This window comes from Pseudorca crassidens, chromosome 12 (assembly GCF_039906515.1).
Source record: "Pseudorca crassidens isolate mPseCra1 chromosome 12, mPseCra1.hap1, whole genome shotgun sequence".
In the NCBI taxonomy this organism is placed as follows: domain Eukaryota; kingdom Metazoa; phylum Chordata; class Mammalia; order Artiodactyla; family Delphinidae; genus Pseudorca; species Pseudorca crassidens.
In genome coordinates, this window is record NC_090307.1 from 44832202 (window position 1) to 44854397 (window position 22196).

Below are 22196 nucleotides of genomic sequence, written 5' to 3' on the forward strand. Positions count from 1 at the left end.
GGAGAAGAGTTTATTTATTCTATTTCATCATGATAGTCCTTTACCTTCCCACCCTCCCATATGCAACCATTTAAATGTGTTTCTGGTGCCTTCTTTCTTTGGATGTGTTTTTATGAAAGCACAGTGGTTTATGTGCAAGTACTTTAGATTTACATAAATTATACTGTGTTTTAAGTCTCATATTTTTTTTCCATTCAGCCCTGTGTTTTTAAGGATCCGCTATGTTTTTATTTTTTTATTTACTTATTTTAAATTTATTTTATTGAAGTATAGTTGATTTACAATGTGTTAGTTTCTACTGCACAGCAAAGTGATTCAGTTATACATATACACACATTCTTTTTCATATTCTTTTCCATTATGGTTTAACACAGGATATTGAATATAGTTCCCTGTGCCTTACAAGGATCCACTATGTTTTTAAAATCCATTCTTGTTTTACTGTGTGTTCATATGCTCTCCCAAGAATGGGCAGCAAAAACCCTGCTGCTCTGAGCATCCTCCTGCATTCTCCTTATGCTCTTGTTTGAACATTTCTTGGGGATGTGAACCCAGGAGTGGAATTGCCGGCCTTAGAAGTTTGTAGAATTAATTTTACTACCTGGTGTCAGATCGCTCTCCAGAATGGCTGCCCCAGCCTCACTCCCATCACAGTCTAACAGGATTCCTTACCCACATCAGGAATTCACCATTTTTGTCTAATGAATGTGAAGTAATAGCTCTTCATTTGCATTTATTTGACTATTCAGCTTCTTGTCACCTGCTTGATACTTTTTTTTTTTTTTCCCTGCCTCCTGCTCTGTAGGATAGCCTTCTTGGTAGATTGTCTGTTCATTTTCTGGCCTACCATTGTGTTAGCGGTGGTGTCTTTTTTGGTGATTTGCAGCATTACATGGGCCAGTTCAGATATCAATCTCTTTTCAGTTTTGGGCTTCGCAAGCGTCATCTGTTCCATCACTGCTCTGCCAACTTTTCCCATGAAATCCTTTACTGAACAGAAATCCCTAATTTTAATGTAATGTAATCGTTATTTGGCCCTATAGTTTCTGCTTCTGAAGTCCTTCCTTGCCTGTAGGTGATGTCAGGTAGGGATTCATTTTTAGTTTTTCTCTGCACAGTGAGCCAGTTTTACCACACCGAAGTCTGAATATCTTTTCCAGTTATCTTTGTCACATAATATAATGATGCCTTCCATTTCCCTAACTCTCTCGAAATTCATTCATTCCACAAAAGTGTTTGTATAAGTTGAAATGACTCAGAAGGCTAGAAGAATAAGCTGCCTCTCACTGACTAGTAAGAATAACACTCATGAAAACAATGTCAGCACACCCTTATTCTGGCCTTGGAAAGTTTCAGCTGGACTCCAGGTGGAAATAGAGTGTAATTGCCGAAAGAATCTATCTGTTGACATTGGCTATTCTACTTACAGGGAGTTGATGATATCAGCCCGCATGAACTCAGGTCCTGTCTCACTGTATCCTATAGTGATTAGGTTTATCAACCATCTAATCATTTCAGATTTATGAATTATTTACAGGGCACGCTAAACATGCTACCCTAAATTATTCACATCTTAAAAACTGGATAGGCTTCCCTAGTGGCACAGTGGTTGAGAATCTGCCTGCCGATGCAGGGGTCCGGGAAGATCTCACATGCCACGGAGCAACTAAGCCTGTGCGCCACAACTACTGAGCCTGCGCTCTAGAGCCCGAGAGCCACAACTACTGAAGCCCGCTCGCCTAGAGCCCGTGCTCCACAACAAGAGAAACCACAGCAGTGAGAAGCCCTTGCACCACAAGGAAGAATAGCCCCCACTCACCGCAACTAGAGAAAGCCCACGCGCAGCAACAAAGACCCAACGCAGCCAAAAATAAATAAATTAAATAAATTAAAAAAAAAAAAACTGGATAGGCGTTGGAAAAATTCAAATGTATGTAAATGAGAGAGGAGGAAACACAGAGACTTGTATTTTTTTTCCCGGTAATCTCTGAGTGTCTGAAATATCCTTAGCACTCTGCACGCTGCCTTGAACAGAGTACTAAGTAAATAAATCATATGCTTTGAACTGTTATATTAGTTTGACTAATAGTTAAAATAGGGAGGGAAAATGAACTCAGCCCTTATTTTCATTTCTCTTATTGAATCCAGGCAATAAGAAAACAATATTTATCATCTTACTATTAATCAAATGCATACTGCTCTTTGCTGAATATTCTTGTACATACATGGCCTAATTTAATCTTTGCAACAATCCCATGAAGTAGGTATCAGTTTCAAGTATTGCAATTCCTGTTTGTTTTCTTTGATACTGGTTTTCTTCACTATAAGCTATCATCACCTTAGTATAGTGAATTTTCTATATATATTTGCATATATATATATTTTGTATATATTTGCAAGGCCAAATGCTGCACTTTCATCCCTCTTCCTAGGAGCCAAATATTAATGAAGACAGTGTTAAGCCTCTGTATCAACATGGATATAATCTACCAATTTTTTGATGATTACTCCTAATTTGACAGATTATTAGCCATCATTTCCATTCAGCATCTATATGGGTTCTCAAATGTTATAAATTCTTACAGTTGCCTTCTAACATCCCTGGCACGTTAAATGTTTTTGGTTTTTATTTATTTTTTTTTTTTTTTGCGGTACGCGGGCCTCTCACTGCTGTGGCCTCTCCCGTTGCGGAGCACAGGCTCCGGACACGCAGGGTCAGCGGCCATGGCTCACGGGCCCAGCCGCTCCGCGGCACGCGGGATCCTCCCGGACCGGGGCACGAACCCGCGTCCCCTGCATCGGCAGGCGGACTCCCAACCACTGCGCCACCAGGGAAGCCCGGTTTTTATTTTTAAAGAAATAAAATTCTACAACCAGAAAAGGAAAAAGTCAAATCCCCTTAGCACAGTTTCAGAAATCACAGTCACTGACTCACCCCTTATTGTTCTTTTTAAATTTCCCCCAGAGATTTAGGTTGATCTTACATTAGAAACAAGAGTATTTTTATTTAAATGTATCTCTGTGCCCTGACAAAGTCACTCCTCTCTGTAAGAGTCCTTCTTCTCTCCAGCCTTGTTTATCCCATCAGACATTCCTGCCAGAAGCAGCCCTGTTTACATAACTGCCCCCGTTGGATGGAATATTTTACTGAGCGCAGCCCTGCGCTCACACCACAGCCTGTTTAACATGGAACAGGGACAGACCTGAAAGGCACTAGAGAATGCTCAGTGAGCTCGATCTGCAGTGAATAAAAGTGGAGGCATTTGGATGAAAATGAAGCTTTGCAAAAAGGGAGCAAGTGCAGGGACGTGTTGTCAGCAAAGACCAAAGCAAACCAAAGAGGAGAGAGTAGTTCTCTGGTGAAGGGGTGGAGGGGGAAACCTTCCGATGGTTCTGGAGTGTCGGACATAGGTATGTATTTACTGTTTGAAAGCGTGCCATTCATGAAACCCTTGAACAGAAATGGAGCCCTAGGTCTCAGAGCCACAGCATGGCTATTGCTTCTCCATTTTTTAATTAAAAGAAAAAGATTTAACAGGAACGAAGGGCTCTTTGTCCTGTAGGGCCTTTTCCTTTTACTAGAGTTTCTGTTTTTGTACTGCAATTTTGACTGATTTCTAATAAGCGTAGGACTCTCCTCCACAGCACTGTGGTCACAAACATATTAGAGTAATTGTGTTTTGAGGGTGATACAGTCTAACTGGAATTGCTCTGCATTGAGCAGAGGGTACAGTAGGCAGCTTGTCGTAGAGAAGATAAAATTGGCCATCTCCCATGCTTTGTCTTTCTGTCCCAGAACCAGGTGGCCGTGCTCCACCCTGAATCCACATCTTCAGCATTTCTTTCTCCTCTCTTCCTCCCAGCTACCTGGCTGCCAATTGTGCCACTTCTTTAAATTTAGAATGCTTCTTAATGGCTCCTCTTCTGGAGTTTTGCCCAGATTAATATAAGAAGGAGCTAACACTGTTCTCCTAACCAGTACCACATTCCAAAGAGTATCGTGATTACATTCCTCTTCATTCGTGACAGGTACATCTTTGTCTCATTTGACTTCGCTCTGATGTTCATTGAGCCCTTATCAGGTGCCTCTCATCAGGTGAAGCCCTTTATGTAAGTTTAATCATCCCAATAGCTGATGTTATGTTAGTGTTACTGCCCTTGCGTTATGGAACTAGGAGACACACGGAGGTGTAGAAGGTCATGACTTAACCAAAGTTGCCCAGTGGGAGGGAGAGCCAGGATTTCAACTCCAGAAGTTCATATGCTTAACTGCTGTGTGAAGAGGTAGAGGCAAAATGATAACCAATGAGTACGTGCTAAGCCATGAGAACAGAGCATGCCTGGCTCCAGGAGTGCCATACCTCCGCTCTGCTCTTGTATCGACTGCAAGCCTTTAAAGAGTTGCCTTGTTGGTGTGTGTGTATAGATGTATATGTGTATGTATTTATATATACACATACGTACTCTTTATTTCAGAGTAGTTTTAGTTCCAGAGCAAAATTAAAGGGGAAGGTACAGAGATTTCCCATATACCCCCTTCCCCTACACAGACACAGCCTCCCCCATATCACCATCCCCCACCAGAGTGGTACCTTTGTTAAAACTGATGAACCTCCATGGACACATCATTATCACCCAAAGGCCGTAGTTTACATAACAGTTCACTTTTGGTGTTGCACATTCTGTGTGTCCAGACAACTGTATAATGACATGTATCCACCATTATAGAATCATACACAATAGTTCCACTGCCCTAAAAATCCTCTGTTCTCTGCCTACTCATCTCTCCCTCTCCCCTAATCCCTGAAAACCACTGACTTTTTTACTGTCTCCATAGTTTTGCCTTTTCCAGAGTGTCATATAGTTGGAATGATACAGTCTGGAGCCTCTTCAAATTGGCTTCTTTTTCTTAGTAATAAGCATTCACGTTTCCTCTACATCTTTTTTATGGCTTGATTGCCTCGCTTTTTGTAGCTAAAGAATTTGGTGAAAATGTACCCCTAGCCCTTACAGAAGTGCGATTTAGGACCTCTCCAGTATGTTTTCATTGAGTGTCTCTGCTAGCTTTTCCATCTTTAAGTCCATGCACTGAGCCAAGGTGGGTGTTAAAATTTGAGGATTCTCCCCACCCCCCTTTGATTATGCCGAGTACGCTCTACATCAGAGTTTTAAGAAACCATTCGTGTTTCTCTACATGGAGTTTTAATCAGTTCAGTTTTGGCCTGAAGGTTCAAAACTAAATCCCTTATAATCAAGGCACTTTTTTTCCTAATGAAAACCACAGCTTGAGCAGCTGCTTGTATTATTGTCTCTCCTCTGTGGTCCCACTGGTGTGTGGGAGTTTACTGTTGGGCTGTGGAAAAGGGAGCAAATGAGAATCCAAGAAAGGGGTCATGTTTCAATAGAGGAAGAATGGTGGAATGTTAAAATCCTTGAGTGTTTTCCTCACCCTCCCCATACTTTGGACATGCAGTTTGGCTCTCTTTTTCCTTTTTAAATACTTCCATAAGGCATGGAAGAGAAGCATATATCATATGAACCGTAGTATTGAAAACTCCTAGACCTCAACTTTGATTCTATACAGAATACCTTCATTTTTGCCTGTAGTTGTACAATGACAACATAGCTTTAAAGTCTGTCTGTGTCGTGTACGTCCATATTTTGTCCATCTGCGTTGGTGGGGTCTTCCTCTCCTTTGTCTGGGTTGAAATTGTGTTTATCCGTGTGTAATTTTTTTTCTTGCATCAATTTCTGTCTCATTTTCTTTTTTAAATTTGTTTCCATATCTCCTTTTCGCCTCATTTTCCCTGCTTCCCATTTTCTCTTAACCTTTGTTTTCCCCTTCATTTTTTTGTGCTATGTGATTTAAGCTCTACAACTAAAAATTGAAGTTTTACTTTTGCTGTTTGTAACTTTTTATGTAACTCTTTAATGTAGATAAATAGATCATTTTCTATTTCTCCAAAAGGATCCTACCTCAAATAAAATTGCTTTTTACTTACTAGAACCTTGATTTTTTTTTTTTAATGTGGGTTTTTGATCCTTAATAGAAGCAGCTGCTTCATCCCAGCGACTAGTTCCAGTGCTAGAGATTAGAAAGAGTAGCTGGGTTCTCTTTCCACCGAATGGGTGAACTATTGGTGACACTGTGTACCTTCTATGCTCCAGTCACCCTAAGTTACCCAGAAGTGAAGATAGTTTTTGTCATGTAACCAGTTGCCAGGGTCATTGTGGGGATTAAACAGGACCATCTGAATAGCCCTCCACACTATCAAAGAAGAATTCGTTGCATATGTAAATGGTAAATGACCCTTCTTCCTACTAACTTTGGGGAATTTTTTCAGTAACGACAAGGCACAGTCAGCTCCTCTCTCTGTCAACCTCATCCTGAGGAGGGAGGTATTAGTGGCTTGGGGAAGCAGCACAGTAAAAGTGGACTTAGGATGAGAACGCACGAGTGACCGTCCTGGGCTCGCTATTGACTTGCTGTGACCAAAGACATATTCCTTAATCTCTGCCAGCTTCAGTTTCCTCGTGGGTAAAGTCTCTCATAATCCCCGCCCACTACTGTGGTTTGTTGAGTGAGGTAATGTGTGTGTGAACACCTTCCGATTGAAAGCAGGCTCTCGGTGGAGTCATCCTGACATGGCTCCAGTCCAGAGGCTCAGACTCCTTTTTCTTTTGTTATTTTGTCTTTCCACATCCTATCGAGTCTCTTTCTTAAGAAGCTGGTCACTTGGTATGCGATTCTCTCTTCTAATTCTTTGTCAGTGCTGCCATTTAACATGTTCTGGCCTTCAGAGTCAGGCAAGACCTACCATCATCCGTTACCACGTTTCGATGGAATACCTGTGGTGGAGACCAGAAGTAGAGGGAGCTCGGCTATGCCCAGGCAGAAGGCTGTCAGCAGTGTAGGTCTTAAATGAGCTTGCTCATAAGCTTAGGCTAAAAGCTGTAAACGGAGGCCTCCCACTTAAAGTCATCCTTTCAATTTGAGGGAAAAGGAAGCACCCCAAGAGGCTAGACTTCCCACCTAAATTTCTCAAATATTTCCTGATATCTGCCCACTCACATGGCATCACGTCAATCAGTATTGTGTTAAGCCCTGTTCAAACCACAGCCACTCCCTCCTGTCTCGTAGAAACCCAGGGTAGTCCCTGGGTTAGAGGAGACTTTTTTATTTGAGTGAATCATTAAAAACTATTAATAACTAGGTGCATTTACATTTTTAAAAAAATCCAGATTTCCTGCCTCTGGAAATCAGCAGGTGCTGGAGCTCTGAGGTGGCCATCTCCACCTTTTTACTAATTTTACTAATTTACAGCTTCTCTGGTCATGTAAATATTTGATCTTGGTACTCTGGAAGAAATACATACCTATTATATATATTTACATACACACATATATATGTATTTCTCCTACTCTGAACGCCTGTTCTTCAAAGCAAGCATTTAGTAAGTTTCTAGTATGGACTCAAATTGAGCCGTCAGAGAAGCAGAAGACATGATTCCTGCTGTCAGGGTGCTTGTGGTCTAAGAGAACACCACAAAAACAGGTGAAATAAGTAGGGAATAGTTCAACAAACTCCGGTGACAAATATGAACAAAGATGAGCATGGGCTGAGGTTGTGAGGGAGAGCTTCATGGATGACATTGGACTTGAGCTCATACTGAAATTCATTCCCTCATTCAGCTGTTATTTATTAAGTAGCTGCTATGTGTCTTGCACAGTATTGGGCACCGGAATAAATAGGTGATTGACACACCCCCTGCTTTCTTTAGAGAGTTTACTGTTTAGTTTACAAAGACATGTAAACAAATGAGAATGATAAAATTTACATGCTTGGATAAAGATCTATAGACAATGAGATCACACAAGAGTGCGGCCAGGTATATACCTGAGCTAAGAAGATTTTTGATAGAGTAGGTGAAGCGTGAATTGGTTTTGGATGAGTAGCTTGGCCAAACCTGGGAATAGAGAAAAGGCATTCCAGATCTTGAGTTCAGTATAAGAAGAAGTATAATTCACTGTGGATGGATCTAGATGGATTTTAGCATAATGAGAGGAAAGTAAGGGTCAGATCTTGGAGGGCCTATATATTCTCTACAAAGTTAAATTTTACAGGAGGTGGAAGGCCTCCAAAGTCTTTTAATCAGAGGGTAGAAGGGCATACACCCCCGCCCCCAGTCTGTCCTCCACTGCCTCCACCCTGCCCCTCCCCAGAGGCTGACCAGCAGGGCGAAATCTGCAGACTCTCATGCCCTTTGATTTCCAGCTAAGTTCAGCCATTGGATAGATAGCCCCAGCAGGAGATGGGCGGGTCAAGGGAGGAAGCTGGTCATGGTCTTTATATTCTCCAGCTTCATGGCTCCCTTGAAGGATAGCTTGGGAACAGCTGCTTCTCCCCTTCTCAGGGCAACCTTATTTACATAACGTTCTCCTTCCTGTAACTAGTCCCTCCCCCTGGCACCACAGGCCTATGGTGGTGACCTCTTCTCTGATACTGTCCCTAGCTTCTCACTCTGCTTCCCCTGCAGCCCACCCACACCATTATCAGTGACCCTGTTGTAAATAAATCCTCTGCAAATTATCCTCATTTAAAATATGATTCAACTTTAATTTTAAGCACTAGTGGAAAGAATAGTTTTCTGGAATGGAAGTCAATGGGTAAAGCAATCAACTGGTAAAACTGGCCAAAGCGAGAGATGTTGTAGTTTGTTCAAGAAAGGGAATGGAGTTGAAGTGACACCAGTTGAACGTGAGGGATTAGGGAAAGGGAGGGGTTAAGGATGACCACCCGGGGTTCTGACTTGGGTGGCTGCTTGATTCAGAGAGTAGAAAGATGAGTTCAGTTTTGCACGTGTTGATTTTTTTTTAATTTTTTTATTTATTTATTTTTGGCTGTGTTGGGTCTTCGCTGCTGCGCGTGGGCTTTCTCTAGTTGCGGCAAGCGGGGGCTACTCTTCGTTGCAGTGCGCGGGCTTCTCATTACGGTGGCTTCTCATTGCGGAGCACGGGCTCTAGGCACGCGGGCTTCAGTAGTTGCAGCACGTGGGCTCAGTAGTTGTGGCTCATGGGCTCTAGAGCACAGGCTCAGTAGTTGTGGTGCACAGGCACGTGGGCTCAGTAGTTGTGGCTCACGGGCTCTAGAGCACAGGCTCAGTAGTTGTGGCACATGGGCTTAGTTGCTCCATGCCATGTGGGATCTTCCCGAACCAGGGATCGAACCTGTGTCGCCTGCATTGGCAGGCGGATTCTCAGCCACTGCGCCACCAGGGAAGCCCCGCATGTGTGATTTTGAGAGAGATCTTTGTGGAAGAAATGTTGGAGATATGCACCAGGTATTGGGTAGACCAATGCGGAATTCAGGAGAGATCTGGCTGGAGGGAATGTTGGTGTGCTGTCAGCTTGTAGGTGGTCCTTGAAGCCAAGGTGATAGAGGGGGTCCCCCAGGAGAGCTGAGAGAGTGGGAGGCCCACAGATGGATACTAGAGGTTTCGGCTCTCGTTTCGTTTTATTTACACACAGAAAGTCAGCCACTGGGCTGAAGGGAAGGCGAACGGTAAAACCAGAGCTGTGAAAGGAGATTTACCGCAGGCCGTGCTCATCACCAGGCGTGATAGGGACTGGGGAGGCATGAATCATGGGGAGCCCCACCTTCCCAGTAGCACGAGACTGACTTCTCACTGCCTGTTGACCATAACTTCCCAGCCAGTAGCAAACGGGACAGAACTGAATTTGACCACCTCTGACTCTCTCTCTTATCTCTACGCATCTCAGCATCGTTGCTGTCTCTTCTTAATTAGCAAAATTTATTTCCATTTTTCATTTCTGACAAGTGACCTTTTTTCCCTCTGAGTAAAGGAGAGCGTGTGGTCCTACTGTCTGTTCAGCATCATACAGGTGCTTGAAACTTAGACGCCTCACGTAGGACTTTGGGCCTCTTAGCTGTCTGTGCTTAATGTATCATCTCTATTGAGGCGAATCACTGTGATTATCTTGAGAGACACACACCAAAAAATGGATATTTTCTAGATGAGAGTTATTCCCTGTCAGCAGATTAATTATGTAATATAGTTTTAGAAGCACATCATGAAAACAGTGCAATAATAGTACCAATCTTTGCTTTTTACATATTACCTTCAATTTCTTTAACCTGTCATCGAGGATGTGGTGTTGGATTCGTTCCTGGGAATTTCAGGGTCCTGCTGAGAGAACAGCTCTCACAATAGAGATGGTTTATGAAATTAACAAAACCGTTGAAAGACAATGCAGTTTCCTCCCTCTCTGGGAACAGGGTTTTGACAGTAACGTCTCAGAACAGATGTTTCAGCGATCTCCAAATGTTTTCATTTGGTGGCACAAAGACTCTGTTATTCATGAAATGGTCTGTTAAAAAAATTAGTTCCTCCATGTGGGGATTGTGGGAAGATGTGTTGTATAAATTGATTTCACATTTTGTCAGGAAACCGGCTCTTAACTCTTTAAATCGGCTCCAGGATTTGACTCTGACAAGTTCCGACTTCCAGGCTACAGCAGTCACAGGGAACAGAGCAACACAACGGCTCAGCATCTTTCCCAGAAAACTTCAACTTGACTCATCTGAGAGGGTCCTATTCTTTTATAAGAGAATAGAAGCCATAAAATACAGTGAGAGGAGGTGGGCACGTTTGCTTTTCATTTGCATTATTCTCCTAATACAATCCTCATGTGCAGCTTAACACATCTTGATTTTAGACTTGTATTTAAAGGGAAAACTGCCATTCTAAGATGAACATGGGCCGGCTTAGGGTGTAGTTTCAACTACCTTACAAGAGACCTCAGGATAACTACTTAGGTGTGTTGGTCATTTTCATTTCTGATGTCTGATGTCTTTCATTTCTTGATGTCTCCCTGCAGGACAGAGGTCAGCAAACTGTGTGGCCTCAGGGCCAGATCTGACCTGCTGCTTGTTCTTGTAAAGTTTGATTGGAACACAGATGTTGTAATTCATTTACATATCGTCTGTGGCTGCTTTTGAGATACTTCGCCGGAGTTGAATAGTTGTTAACAGAGGCAATTTAGCCCACAAAACCTAAAATATTTACAGAATAAGTTTGCCAACCCCTGAAATAGGAAGTTGCATATATCCCATGACCTGGTATTTAAAACATTACATTAAAACATTTGATACATTTAGATTTTAAAGGTATTTGTGGGGTGTAAGAAGTATAAAATATTTATTTGGTTTTAGACCATTAAACATATGACAAGAAAATGTTTACAATAATAATATATGTACACAAAGAAACATGAACTAAAATCTTACAGGACAATATAAAGAAACTATATGGAAAAGAGGAGACAGAAGTTAATGGATGATATTGGATATTCAATAAACAGTTAAAAGAATGAATGAGAGGAATCAGTTTTTCTGATGTACAGTATGTTCAGATGTGAAAACATTTGGTCATATTTAGCTGCTACTTTGTTTTTATTCTTATTCTTTCATCTGTGTATGTTCATCATTCCCAGAATAGATTCTTGTCAGTGCTCCCATGCGTGTGCTTCTGAGGTCTTCCTGTCCATCTTTCCTGAGATGACAAACACAGGTGAGACTAGAAGGTTAGAATTTATACAGCTTTACTATTGACATCACCGACACATCAGATAGGATTATTCATTTGGTTCATATGCCAGAATGTATTTGAGGCTGCTAACAGTAAGAGATCTCAGACACAAGAGAAAAATAACTAAAGAACGCTTGAAGAACGAGCACCCAAATTGAAAGAGAAGAAAAACGGTGTTAAGGGGATAGAGGTGCTTTATATCAAGAAACCCAGGCTCTGTTCTTTGAACCAGAATATCAGCGATCACGACAGACAGAGCAAGGAAAAGAAAATATAAGCGTTCTGAAGCTGTTATTTCATGAGATGAAACACCCTATTTTATCAGGAGGTATTCCATCACATGATCTTTTTTACGGACGTGAACAGTATCTGCAGTTTTAAGAGAAGGCAGAGACGTTCTCTACCCACATGGATACAGCAACCACTAGCCACATGGGCTTTTGAGCGCTTGTAATGAGGGTAGTGTGAACAGAGGTGTGCCGCAAGTGTAAAACCTACATGGGATTGAAAAGACTTAATGTGGAAAAAATTTAATTAATGATTCTTATATTGAATTTAGATGTCTTGGTTTAGATAGAACCATATTATTAAAATAAATTTCACCTCTTTTTACTTTTTTAATGTGGCCATCATAAAACACATAATTGCATGTGTGGCTTGCGTTGTATTTCTATGAGGCAGCACTGTCTGTAGGGTGATGTCTCATTTGATGTGAAAGTGTTAGGATTTGGTGACACAGCCTTGACTTGTGAATGTCCTTCTGAAGGGACAGAATGGAATTTAGTATAGGCATGTAGCTTTCGGGTAATCTGTTAGCTCAGAGATTGTACATCTGCAGACCACTTGGCCTGCATACAGATCCTCCTGCCTTCGGAAAGTTTTTCTAAAATATTGATCAACATTTTAAAATAAGTTAAAACTATTTCATGCTCGTGGAAAGATAATTTGTAGACTTTCATAAACTATACTTGGTTTAGTGATGGTAGCTCGACTTGGCTTCCAAATCTACAATTTATTTTGTTATTCTGCTAACAATTAGAAAATATAAATTACAGTTGCAGATAATTGGAAGTGTTGGCAAATATCTGATGTCTCTGTCAGATGATTCTGGGTATTCCCACCAAATGGACCCATAAATTTGAACTCTTACTCACTGGTGACTACTTTTTTCCCCTTGTGTATTACATCCTGGTGCTGAAAGACTGTTTCATCCTGGAAGATAGTTCCAGTTGCTTATCTAATCTGTTCTTTGGTTGGATTGGTCCCTGAAAAATATGTCTTGAGGTTCTGTGCCTTATTCAGATTTGAATGATTTTTAAGTACACCATTGCTTGCTTTCTCTGTTGAGTGAAAACATTCATCTGTAGTTCAGAAACAAACCTTGCGTATTGTAATGTAGTTCACCTTTTATTTATAACTTTGAAAACCTGCAGTTACTTATGCATTGCTTCATTGTTTGCTAATTCCAGGACTATATTTATTACACATTTATTAAGTACCTATTGACTTTAGACATGTTGAATTTGGTGCTAATGGGACTTCCAAGTATAAATATCCAACAGGCCCTTAGATGTCTCTAGAAGTGAAAAGAAATGTAGACTGTGTCAAATATATTTATTATATATTTGTACAGTCGTTTGTACAAGAAAAATTCAAATGTTTAGCTTCACTGATCTTCAAAGAGATGCAGATTAATACAGGAAGGAGGTGCTTTTTAATATGCATTGAATTGTCTAATTGAAAAAATACTCAGTGCTGGCAAGATTGTGCCCCAACTAGGAGGCATGTAGCCTATTCATAGAAATATAAATTGGTTTTGTTATTTTGGAAAAAAATACAGCTGTGCATGGTAAACATAAGGAATTGTGTATTATTCTTTGATTTAATAACCTCACGCTAGAAAATTTATCCCTAAAATGTGAGCCAGAAGACAAAAGAAAATCTCTTTGCAGAAGAGGGAAGGGAGCCCAGAGTTGCTGAGTGGCTACTTGTGCTGAGTACTTTGCATCATCTCACTTAATCCCCACAGCAGCCCTATGAAGTGTCCCCACTTTACAGGCAAGGAAGCAAGGCTCAGACGGATTAGTAATTTGCCAGCATCATAAAACGTGTACATGGCAGAGTTCCCACTTACATTAGGCACGTGCCAAACTCAGACTGACCATGTAAGAATAGAAAAATAGTTAAATTCATTATTAAGTGCTGTGCAAGTATTGTAAGTGTCATCACGTGGGAAAATGTAGGAAAATACAGAAAGAAACAGTATAAAACTGTAGATAAGCCAGTTATTAAAAATTTGTACATAGACTGAGTAGAATAATGACAAATGAAAAGTTTAATTTGGCAGAATTTGTTTAAATAAGTAGTATTGAGATTGCCATAATCTTTTTGATTTTTTAAAAATTGTTTTTTATGAAAAAGGTACAATCCAACGTATTTTGTATTTTCAAATGTGTTGTTCATCCCTCTGCATTTTCTAAAAGGTACATGAGCTGTTATGTCTAGGTGCATCCTCTATTTTGTCCTCATCACCTATCCTTTAACTCTTGGAAATGCCTCCATCGAGGTTCATCGCTAGCAAAAGCCCTACATCCTTAAACCCTCCTGAAATTACTTTCATTTTGTTAAAACCCAAATCTGCATATGCCCTGAAAACACTGCTTCCTTGAAGGCCTCTCAGGTGGTAGCTCTATTTTTTTTTTTTTGCCCCAGAGTTGAGGGGATATAAGTGTCTCTATGGTCTTCATTGCTGCCCTGACCTTCACTGCTCCCTAAAAACTCAGCTGTAAATCTCTTGTCATCAGACAGCATCCCCTGCTCCCCCATTGTTGGTACATTCTCTACCAAGCCTAGGATTCCTCCCTCATTTCTCCATGGTTCTCACTCCTGGCTCACTGCCGTTCTCCCCAGCAGTGCTTCTCTCCTCACCCTTGGAGATTTCAGTGCTTACCTGTATGATTCATTTGATACCCCTGGCTTCTCAGTTCCTTTAGCTTCTCACCACCACAATGCTTACCTCCCATGGTCGCCCCCTCGACCACAGCATCGCCAACAACTCCATCCCTCCGTGATCTCAGTCGTATACATACCACTCTCTGACCTCTCTCCTCTGCCTGGTTCTCGAGCTCACTCCTCCAGGGCACGGAAATCAAGTCCGTCAGAACCTGCCATCCGTTGATCCCATGATTATTTTCATCCTCTTCCCTCCCTCCCGAGATGTTGGGTCCAGCTCAAGCTCCGTGAACTCCCTTGCATACATCCTGCCTGCTTTGTCCCTCTTTCACGTCTCATACTCACTTGGCAATTGGCTGAATCCAAATCTCTACCTGCTTCACGCCAGCCCCCGGGCGTCATACACTGGCTAGAGGAAAACACACAACTAGAGTGTTTGGTTTCATTTTCAGATGCTGACCATTAACCTCAAGTGGGAACTTAGGGCTGCCCACCAGACATATTATGGTATTCATTTTCACTGGATTTTTTTTTTTTGCGGTACGTGGACCTCTCACTGTTGTGGCTTCTCCCGTTGCGGAGCACAGGCTCCGGACACGCAGGCTCAGAGGCCATGGCTCACGGGCCCAGCCGCTCCGCGGCATGTGGGATCTTGCCGGACCGGGGCAGGAACCCGTGTCCCCTGCATCGGCAGGCGGACTCTCAACCACTGCGCCACCAGGGAAGTCCTCCCCAGACTTTTTACAATCTTCTCCTCTTTCCTTAACCTCCAACACCTCCTCTCTCAACTTTATTCTCAACTGATGCCTTCCTTCCCACTTTTGCTGGAAATATTGAAGCAATAAGAGGGAGCTTCCCCCAGGTCCCACTGAACCTGCCACAGATGAATTCCTGTTGAAGGCCAGCTCCTCCACTCTGATGTCCCCCCATGTCCTCAAGGATGTGCTCCAGTAATCTTGCTCATCATCTGTGCGTCATTCCCATCAGCATCAAACATGCTGGCACTTCTCCCATCGTATTGAGGAAACAAAAACACTCTCTGGGCCCCATCCCACTTCCTCCCTTTAGCTACTACTCAGTGTCTCTTGTCCCCTTGTCACAGAACTCCCCAAAACATCACCTGCTGTCCATTCTTGTTATTCCCAGCTCTCCTTTCTCAGGCTCTCAGGTTCAATCAAGCTTTGGCCCAGCTATTCCACTGCTCGTATCAAAATCCCCAGTTAAACACAAGCTGCTAAATCCAACAGTTCTCAGTCTCGTTTCACAGTCCTGTACACAGCATTTGACGTCACTCCCGCCTTCTCCTTGAGGCACTCGAATCACCTGGCTTCTAGAATGTAGCACTTCTGGATTTTTCTCTTATTTTCCTGGCCATTCCTTAGTCTCCCAGAGCTCAAACCTTGGACCTCTTCTCAGTCTACACTTGAGACCGTGGTTGTCATCATTAAAGTGTCATGGCTGTGGGCTTCCCTGGTGGCGCAGTGGTTGAGAGTCCGCCTGCCGATGCAGGGGACAAGGGTTCATGCCCCGGTCCGGCAAGATCCCACATGCCGCGGAGCGGCTGGGCCCGTGAGCCATGACCGCTGAGCCTGTGCGTCTGGAGCCTGTGCTCCACAACGGGAGAGGCCACAGCAGTGAGAGGCCCGCGTACCTCAAAAAAAAAAAAAAATGTCATGGCTTTAAATATCATCCATGTTCCCGTGGCGCCCAGAGTTACTGTTTCCAGCCAGACCTTTCTCCTGACATCCACACTTATGTATCCATCTAAGAGCTTTCGGGCTATCTCTGTTTCTATGTCTAATAGACGTAACCGGTCCAGACTGAATTCCTGATCTTACCTCCTCATCTTACCCCTCCAGACCTGCCCATCTCAGTTAGTGGCAGCTCTGTTCCTTAGCCGCTCAGGCCACATTCCTCACTGCTTCCAAACCCCGGCCGTCTCATACCTGGATGATTGCAGGGCCCTCCTAACTGGTGTCTGGGCTTCTACGCCTGGCACCTTTACAGCGTGTCCTCAACACGGCAACTAGAGTGATTCTTCTGTAACGTTGGTTAAATCGCCTCTTCTGCACTTAGACCCCCCCAGGTGGCTCCCCATCGCACTCAGATGAAGAACCACAGTTCTGCAAAGCTGTGGACAACCTAAACCACCTGTTATTTCTCTGACTTTCTTTCTCTTCCTTCTTAGCTTCTACTCACCCCACTCCAGCCACAGCATGCCAAAGACGCACCAACCCATCCGCCTGAGGGTTTCTGTGTAGACTGTTGCGTGTGCTTAGAGCTCTGAGAACTCACTGCCCAGCTACATCAAAGTCACTGTCTCAGCCACGCCTACTATGGCCACCCTGCGCTCTCCAACCCCCTCACCCTATTTTTAATGGTACTTCTCACCTTCTGTCTCCCACTTCAGTGTAAGCTTCAAAAGGACAGAGGTTTTTATCTGGTCTCTTGATTGATTTATCTCCAGCATCTAGAATAATGCCTCCACCTAGTAGATGCGTTAAAGAAAATGTGTTGCAAGTATGAAAGTTTCCCTGTTTCTGCCTGATGCCCCGTGGACGCATGCAGAGAGATCTGCCTCATAATAGCTTTGCATTCCTTTTCAAGTTTCTCAAGTGTTATATTGTAAACAGTGTTCAGAAAATGACCACTAAGAAACATGGCGTCATGGACTTGACCGTATATGGTCTTTTATTCTAAACCGAAAGCAGCTCCTCTAGAATGTGGCAGCAGTATCACAAATACCAAAAACGTCCAAGCAGCATAATAGAGCCTTGACATTTTTAGGAATATGTTCAGAGTTCTTCAGAAATCCCCCAAATTATGGATACTTTCATAGTATATCCTACTCTCATGAATTTCACATGGTAGTGAAAAGGAAAGATGGAAGCTACGTGCTGCTCCAGATGCCGAGTGGCTCACTCACTGCAAGGGGGGCTCCTCCCAGCGCCCGCCCCAGGCCCCTTGGTCTCAAGCCCCACGCGTGTGCCGCAGCCAAGCTATAGAATTGCAAATTATAGCAGCTCCTGAGCCCTCAGCATCGCCTGCGTATTGTTGAAACCAAGGATATCTGTGAAAGCTAAGGGTCCACGTATTATTTTATTCCATTGCACATTTTTAAAAAAATCAGTTCCCCCAGGCCTCTCAGACTTGGTTTTAGAATATAATGTATGGGGGGGGGCATTATTACAACTAAACGGCAATGTGACTTATGGTTATAAACAACATGAGCAACCACTTATATAACACATTAAGTTTTCAGTGTCGAGTTTACATTACAAGTAAGCATCTATCAGATTTGTTATTGATCCTCTGGTAATAAACTCTGAAAGTAGCAAAAAAAGAAAAAATATGTTTGCTTTCATTTTTAAGCTGATTTTTAAATAAATATCCTAGTTCAAGAAAACCTTTTGCCACGGTAACTTTTTCTTTTTTTAAATGATAATGCTCAGAAAGCCTTTGACAGAGAAGAGTGGGAGTAAGGAAGGGGGATGCTGTCGCCACGGTGACAGCTGTCCAGCGTAAACATCTCATATCTCTTCCGTTTATCACGTATTTCAGGGCAATTCAAGCTGCTGGAACAAGACCGAGATATAAAGGAGCCAGTGCAATATTTCAACAGTGTGGAGGAGGTGGCTAAAGCATTTCCTGAACGCGTGTACGTCATGGAGGAAATAACGTTCAACGTGAAGGTAGTTCTGAAAGAACCAAAGATTTATCCTAAGATAATTTAGCTTTCAGGTTGTTGTGTACACAGTAAGTGCTCATCTGTGCCTCTTAGGAGGTTCCATCTTCCTAATGAGTTGGTGTCAATGGCCAAAACTGGTCTTATAAGAACTGTGCTGTAGCTGAGCTGACCCCCACCCCAAAGGTTACTACACTTAGTTAGCATTATCTTTGGCTAGAATAACTGCTAAGGCAGATCAAAGGTTATTTTCCTTTTTTAACATTTGGACTTTATTCCCTAAGATGTAACCATTTTTTGGCCATATCTTCTGTGAGGCTAGATGCTCCACTTGGAAGAGCAAGCAAAAGGCATATGGTGAATCTAATACCAAACACTTATTGAGAGAAAGAGGGACTTCCAGAGCATGCCCGGACATCAGCATGTATTCATTCTGTCTATATCAGTCTACAAAGGAGGGAAAATTGATGTATCGAATGTTGCCCAATAGGTACTTATTGATCCTTGTTCGTCAGAGGAAAGCTGAATACTGTTTACTGTGCTGTGTTGGTTTTGCATTCTTAAAGGGACAGTTCTGTCCCCTCCTACACAGTGAGCGAGCTCCTTGTCGAGAGTCTGGTTAGAAGAGGGACTAACCAGAGAAGCGATGCCACCAACCAGGTCCAGCCTTGTTTCAGCCTGCAAACCCACTGCACTTTCTTCAGCCACATCCACGATTACACTGACTCATTTGAGAAAGTGTTCACATTGAAAGGATTTTCTGTTTAACCTCATTTCAGCAGGAAGTCCAACTGAGTCACTGTTCTCTGAATATTTCAAGATTTAGGGAGCAGATGCCGGATTCTTGGAAATCCACTCTATGTGAAAAACAGACTACATGGTATCTTGGCCCAAGAACGCAAGTGTCTTTACAGGTGGGTCATTCCACCCACACTCTCAGGAAGCGGGGAGATGCCCAAGACAGCTTCCTTAGTGGAGAAGTGGCCCATTGAATTAGCTAAGTCATTCTTTCCCCCAGTTCTAAAACACAGCTGCCATAATCTGCTTCCTTTAGTTTTATTATTAAAATGATGTTGTATTTAGTAAAGTTCTTTACTCACCAAATTATGCTTATGTTCAGAATATTTACAATTTTTAACTCCTTCGGTGACCCGGGCTGTGAGTCCTCAAGACAGCTTCTGTTGGTTTACATTGAAGATTTGTGAGAAAGTGTTCATTTTTAAACTTTCCAAGATTCGTTGGCCAGAAGTTAATCAAATCCTATTTCATTAGTGTCTTGATTTGATTTAAATCTCTCCTTAAAACTTACATTTAAAATTAACTAAATGAAAAAAATTTTGTTTAGAAAGCAAAGTTAATACTGCAAAACTCTCTTCTGATACATTTCGTTTGCTGATAAATGATGAGGAATCTAGCATAAAATTTTTTTATGATTTTTTAAATGTCCTCAAGTATTAAAATCTAAAATTCAGTCTTTGGTGGCATATTGTTTACATGAAAGATTTTTAAAAGATGCCTCTAAGAGCTGTTTGTGAATTTGTATTGAACCAGCAATGAATGAAAAAATAATACTGAAACTAATACATTTTGATAGGGGTTTTTTCCCCCACAGAATACCATGATTGGCTATATTGATTCAAATGTATATAATAGAGATATCATTCAAAAGTTTAGCACAACAGTGTGAATGTACTTAACACTACTGACCTGTGTACTTAAAAACGGTTAAGATGGTAAATTTCATGTTATGTATATTTTACCACAGTTTTTTTAAAAAGCAAAAAAAAAAAAAGTCAGTTGGACTCCCCACTGAAATGAGGCCGAACAGAAAATCCTTTCGGTCTGAACACTTTTTAAAATATGTCAGTGTAATTGTGGATATTACAGATAAGTGTATGGGGTAGAAGCTTATAGCATCCACAGAGCTGGTTGGATTTGGGTTGAGTTCTGTGCTGTGCATACAGAAATATTTAATACCTCTAGTCTATCACTCATAAAGTTGTAAGAGGTCATCACTTAAGTCGTCTTTCAATGCTATTCCAAGAAGACTCGATAAAGGAACCTCAAGAAATTTACAGAGATATACACAAAAGTCTGTGTGCTTAGTGAGTAAACACCCACGTAAATAAATAAACCGAGGAGATTTGGGGGAAGGATGCCTGGATACTGCCTGGATTTTAAAGGAAAATGTTGGATGCCATGGTCTTCTTTAAAAATTGATTCTAATGTACACGAACATATATGTAGAGCTTAATGTGAGACCTAATTGGGGGCAAGGAAGTGCTATGCTTGGTTATTACTTCTCCTGGAGAGGGAGAGAAAAAATGAAAAACAGTACAACCTATTCATAACTATAGCTGTTACAAACATTATTAAATATAATGTAATATGAAATATTATATAAACATAGCTATTATCCAGCAAGCAATTTTTTACAAGATAGGAGAATTCAAACCTCCTTGGAAAATTCAGCCTCTTCTCTCTGCTTCAGATAAAGTGTAAATTAGACCAAGAGGCTAAACAACTATAGAAATGACTAACAGTTAAGAATTGGCAGCTAACTGGCATCATGATAGTCAAAAGGCACAATTATTATTTGAAATAAAGAAATATATATTTATGCACATATATTCATATATAGTTACAAGTGCAAATTGAAATGAAGCATGATAAGAATACAGAGTAAAACAAAAGTATTGAAAGAATAAGAACTAGTTTTGTTATTTTCAAGACTATAGCAAAATTTTATCTAAAATTTAACAGATAGTATTAGTACTATTTACATATTTATTTCAAAATAATGTATTCCTTTTATCTTAAAGAAAATATGTCTTTAAAAGATGACTTGATGTGTTTAAAAATGATCTGCCCAATTGTCCCATCATTGATTAACTGTGTGAAATGAGTTAATATATGTTAAACGTTTAATTCTTTAAGCAGCAAATGTATTTTGAGCACCTACTACATGGCCCACCCTGTCCTAGGCACTGGGGGTAAAGATTGAATAAGTAAATCCTTGCCTGCTTGGAGATTACATTCTATTGGGGAGGCAGGGAATAAATAAGCAAATACAAACGCTACCTCCAGATAAAGCAATAGAGAAGACATTTGGATATACAAGTCCGGAGCTTGGGGCAGGGTCTGGCTTGGGGTATAATATATATTTGGGGCTTATCAGCTCCTAGGTGGCATTTGAAGTCATGGGGCTAGCTGAGTTCACCTACATCTCAACCAAGGGTGATTCCCCCCACCCCCCAGGGACATTTGACGATGTTTGGATACAATTTTGATTGTCACAGCTTGGGGAAGGGGTGGGTGCTACTGGTGTCTAGTGAACAGAGGACAGAGATGCTGATAAACATCCTACAGTGCCCAGGACAGCCCCCCAACAAAGCATTATCCAGCAAAAACGTCCAGAGTGCCAAGGTTGAGAAACCCTAACCTGGAGTCTAGATTAAGACAGGAGATCTGAGGACTGAGCCCTGGAGCATTCCAGCACTGGGGTCTAGAGGAGGCAGAAAGGAGTAGCAGGTAGAAAGACAGCAGAGCATGTGGTATCGCTGCAGCCAAATGACAATAGCGTTTCAAAGAAGAATGGGCAATTGTGTCACATGCTTAGTGATTGAGTTAGATAAGCACTGGGAACTAACCATTAAATTTAGCAAAATGGAAGCCTTTAGAAGCTTTGAGAGGAAGGAAATAATAATCAGCTCAGAGACCCAGAAAACAGTTAACCAGGGAGGTATAGTAGGGTGGTCCCACGGTGTTGTCGAAGTAAATTTCAAGTGAGATTACTCGGCACTAACCCTTTTTTCTTCCAGCCGTCTTCAGCTGGAGAGTTGGGTATATAGTCAGAGTTGGGTTCTACCAGGCAGTGTAACAGAGATGAGCAAAGGCACAGATGAAGTGCCCTGGAGTGGCAGGTAGCAATGAGCCATGAATACAAGACG

The 22196-nt window shown here is 41.8% G+C and overlaps 1 protein-coding gene across 4 annotated transcripts in view; it reads left to right on the forward strand.

Annotated features, from left to right (window-relative positions):
• GAREM1 (GRB2 associated regulator of MAPK1 subtype 1) overlaps positions 1–22196 on the forward strand; it is a 209117-nt gene that overhangs the window by 133024 nt on the left and 53897 nt on the right. For 3 of the 4 annotated variants that reach the window (XM_067699381.1, XM_067699382.1, XM_067699385.1), the window contains exon 3: positions 18123–18253. In XM_067699381.1, the coding sequence (XP_067555482.1) occupies positions 18123–18253 (131 nt within the window). Of the gene's footprint in view, positions 1–11563; positions 11592–18122; positions 18254–22196 lie in introns of those variants that run through there. The other variant, XM_067699384.1, reaches the window with a different exon arrangement.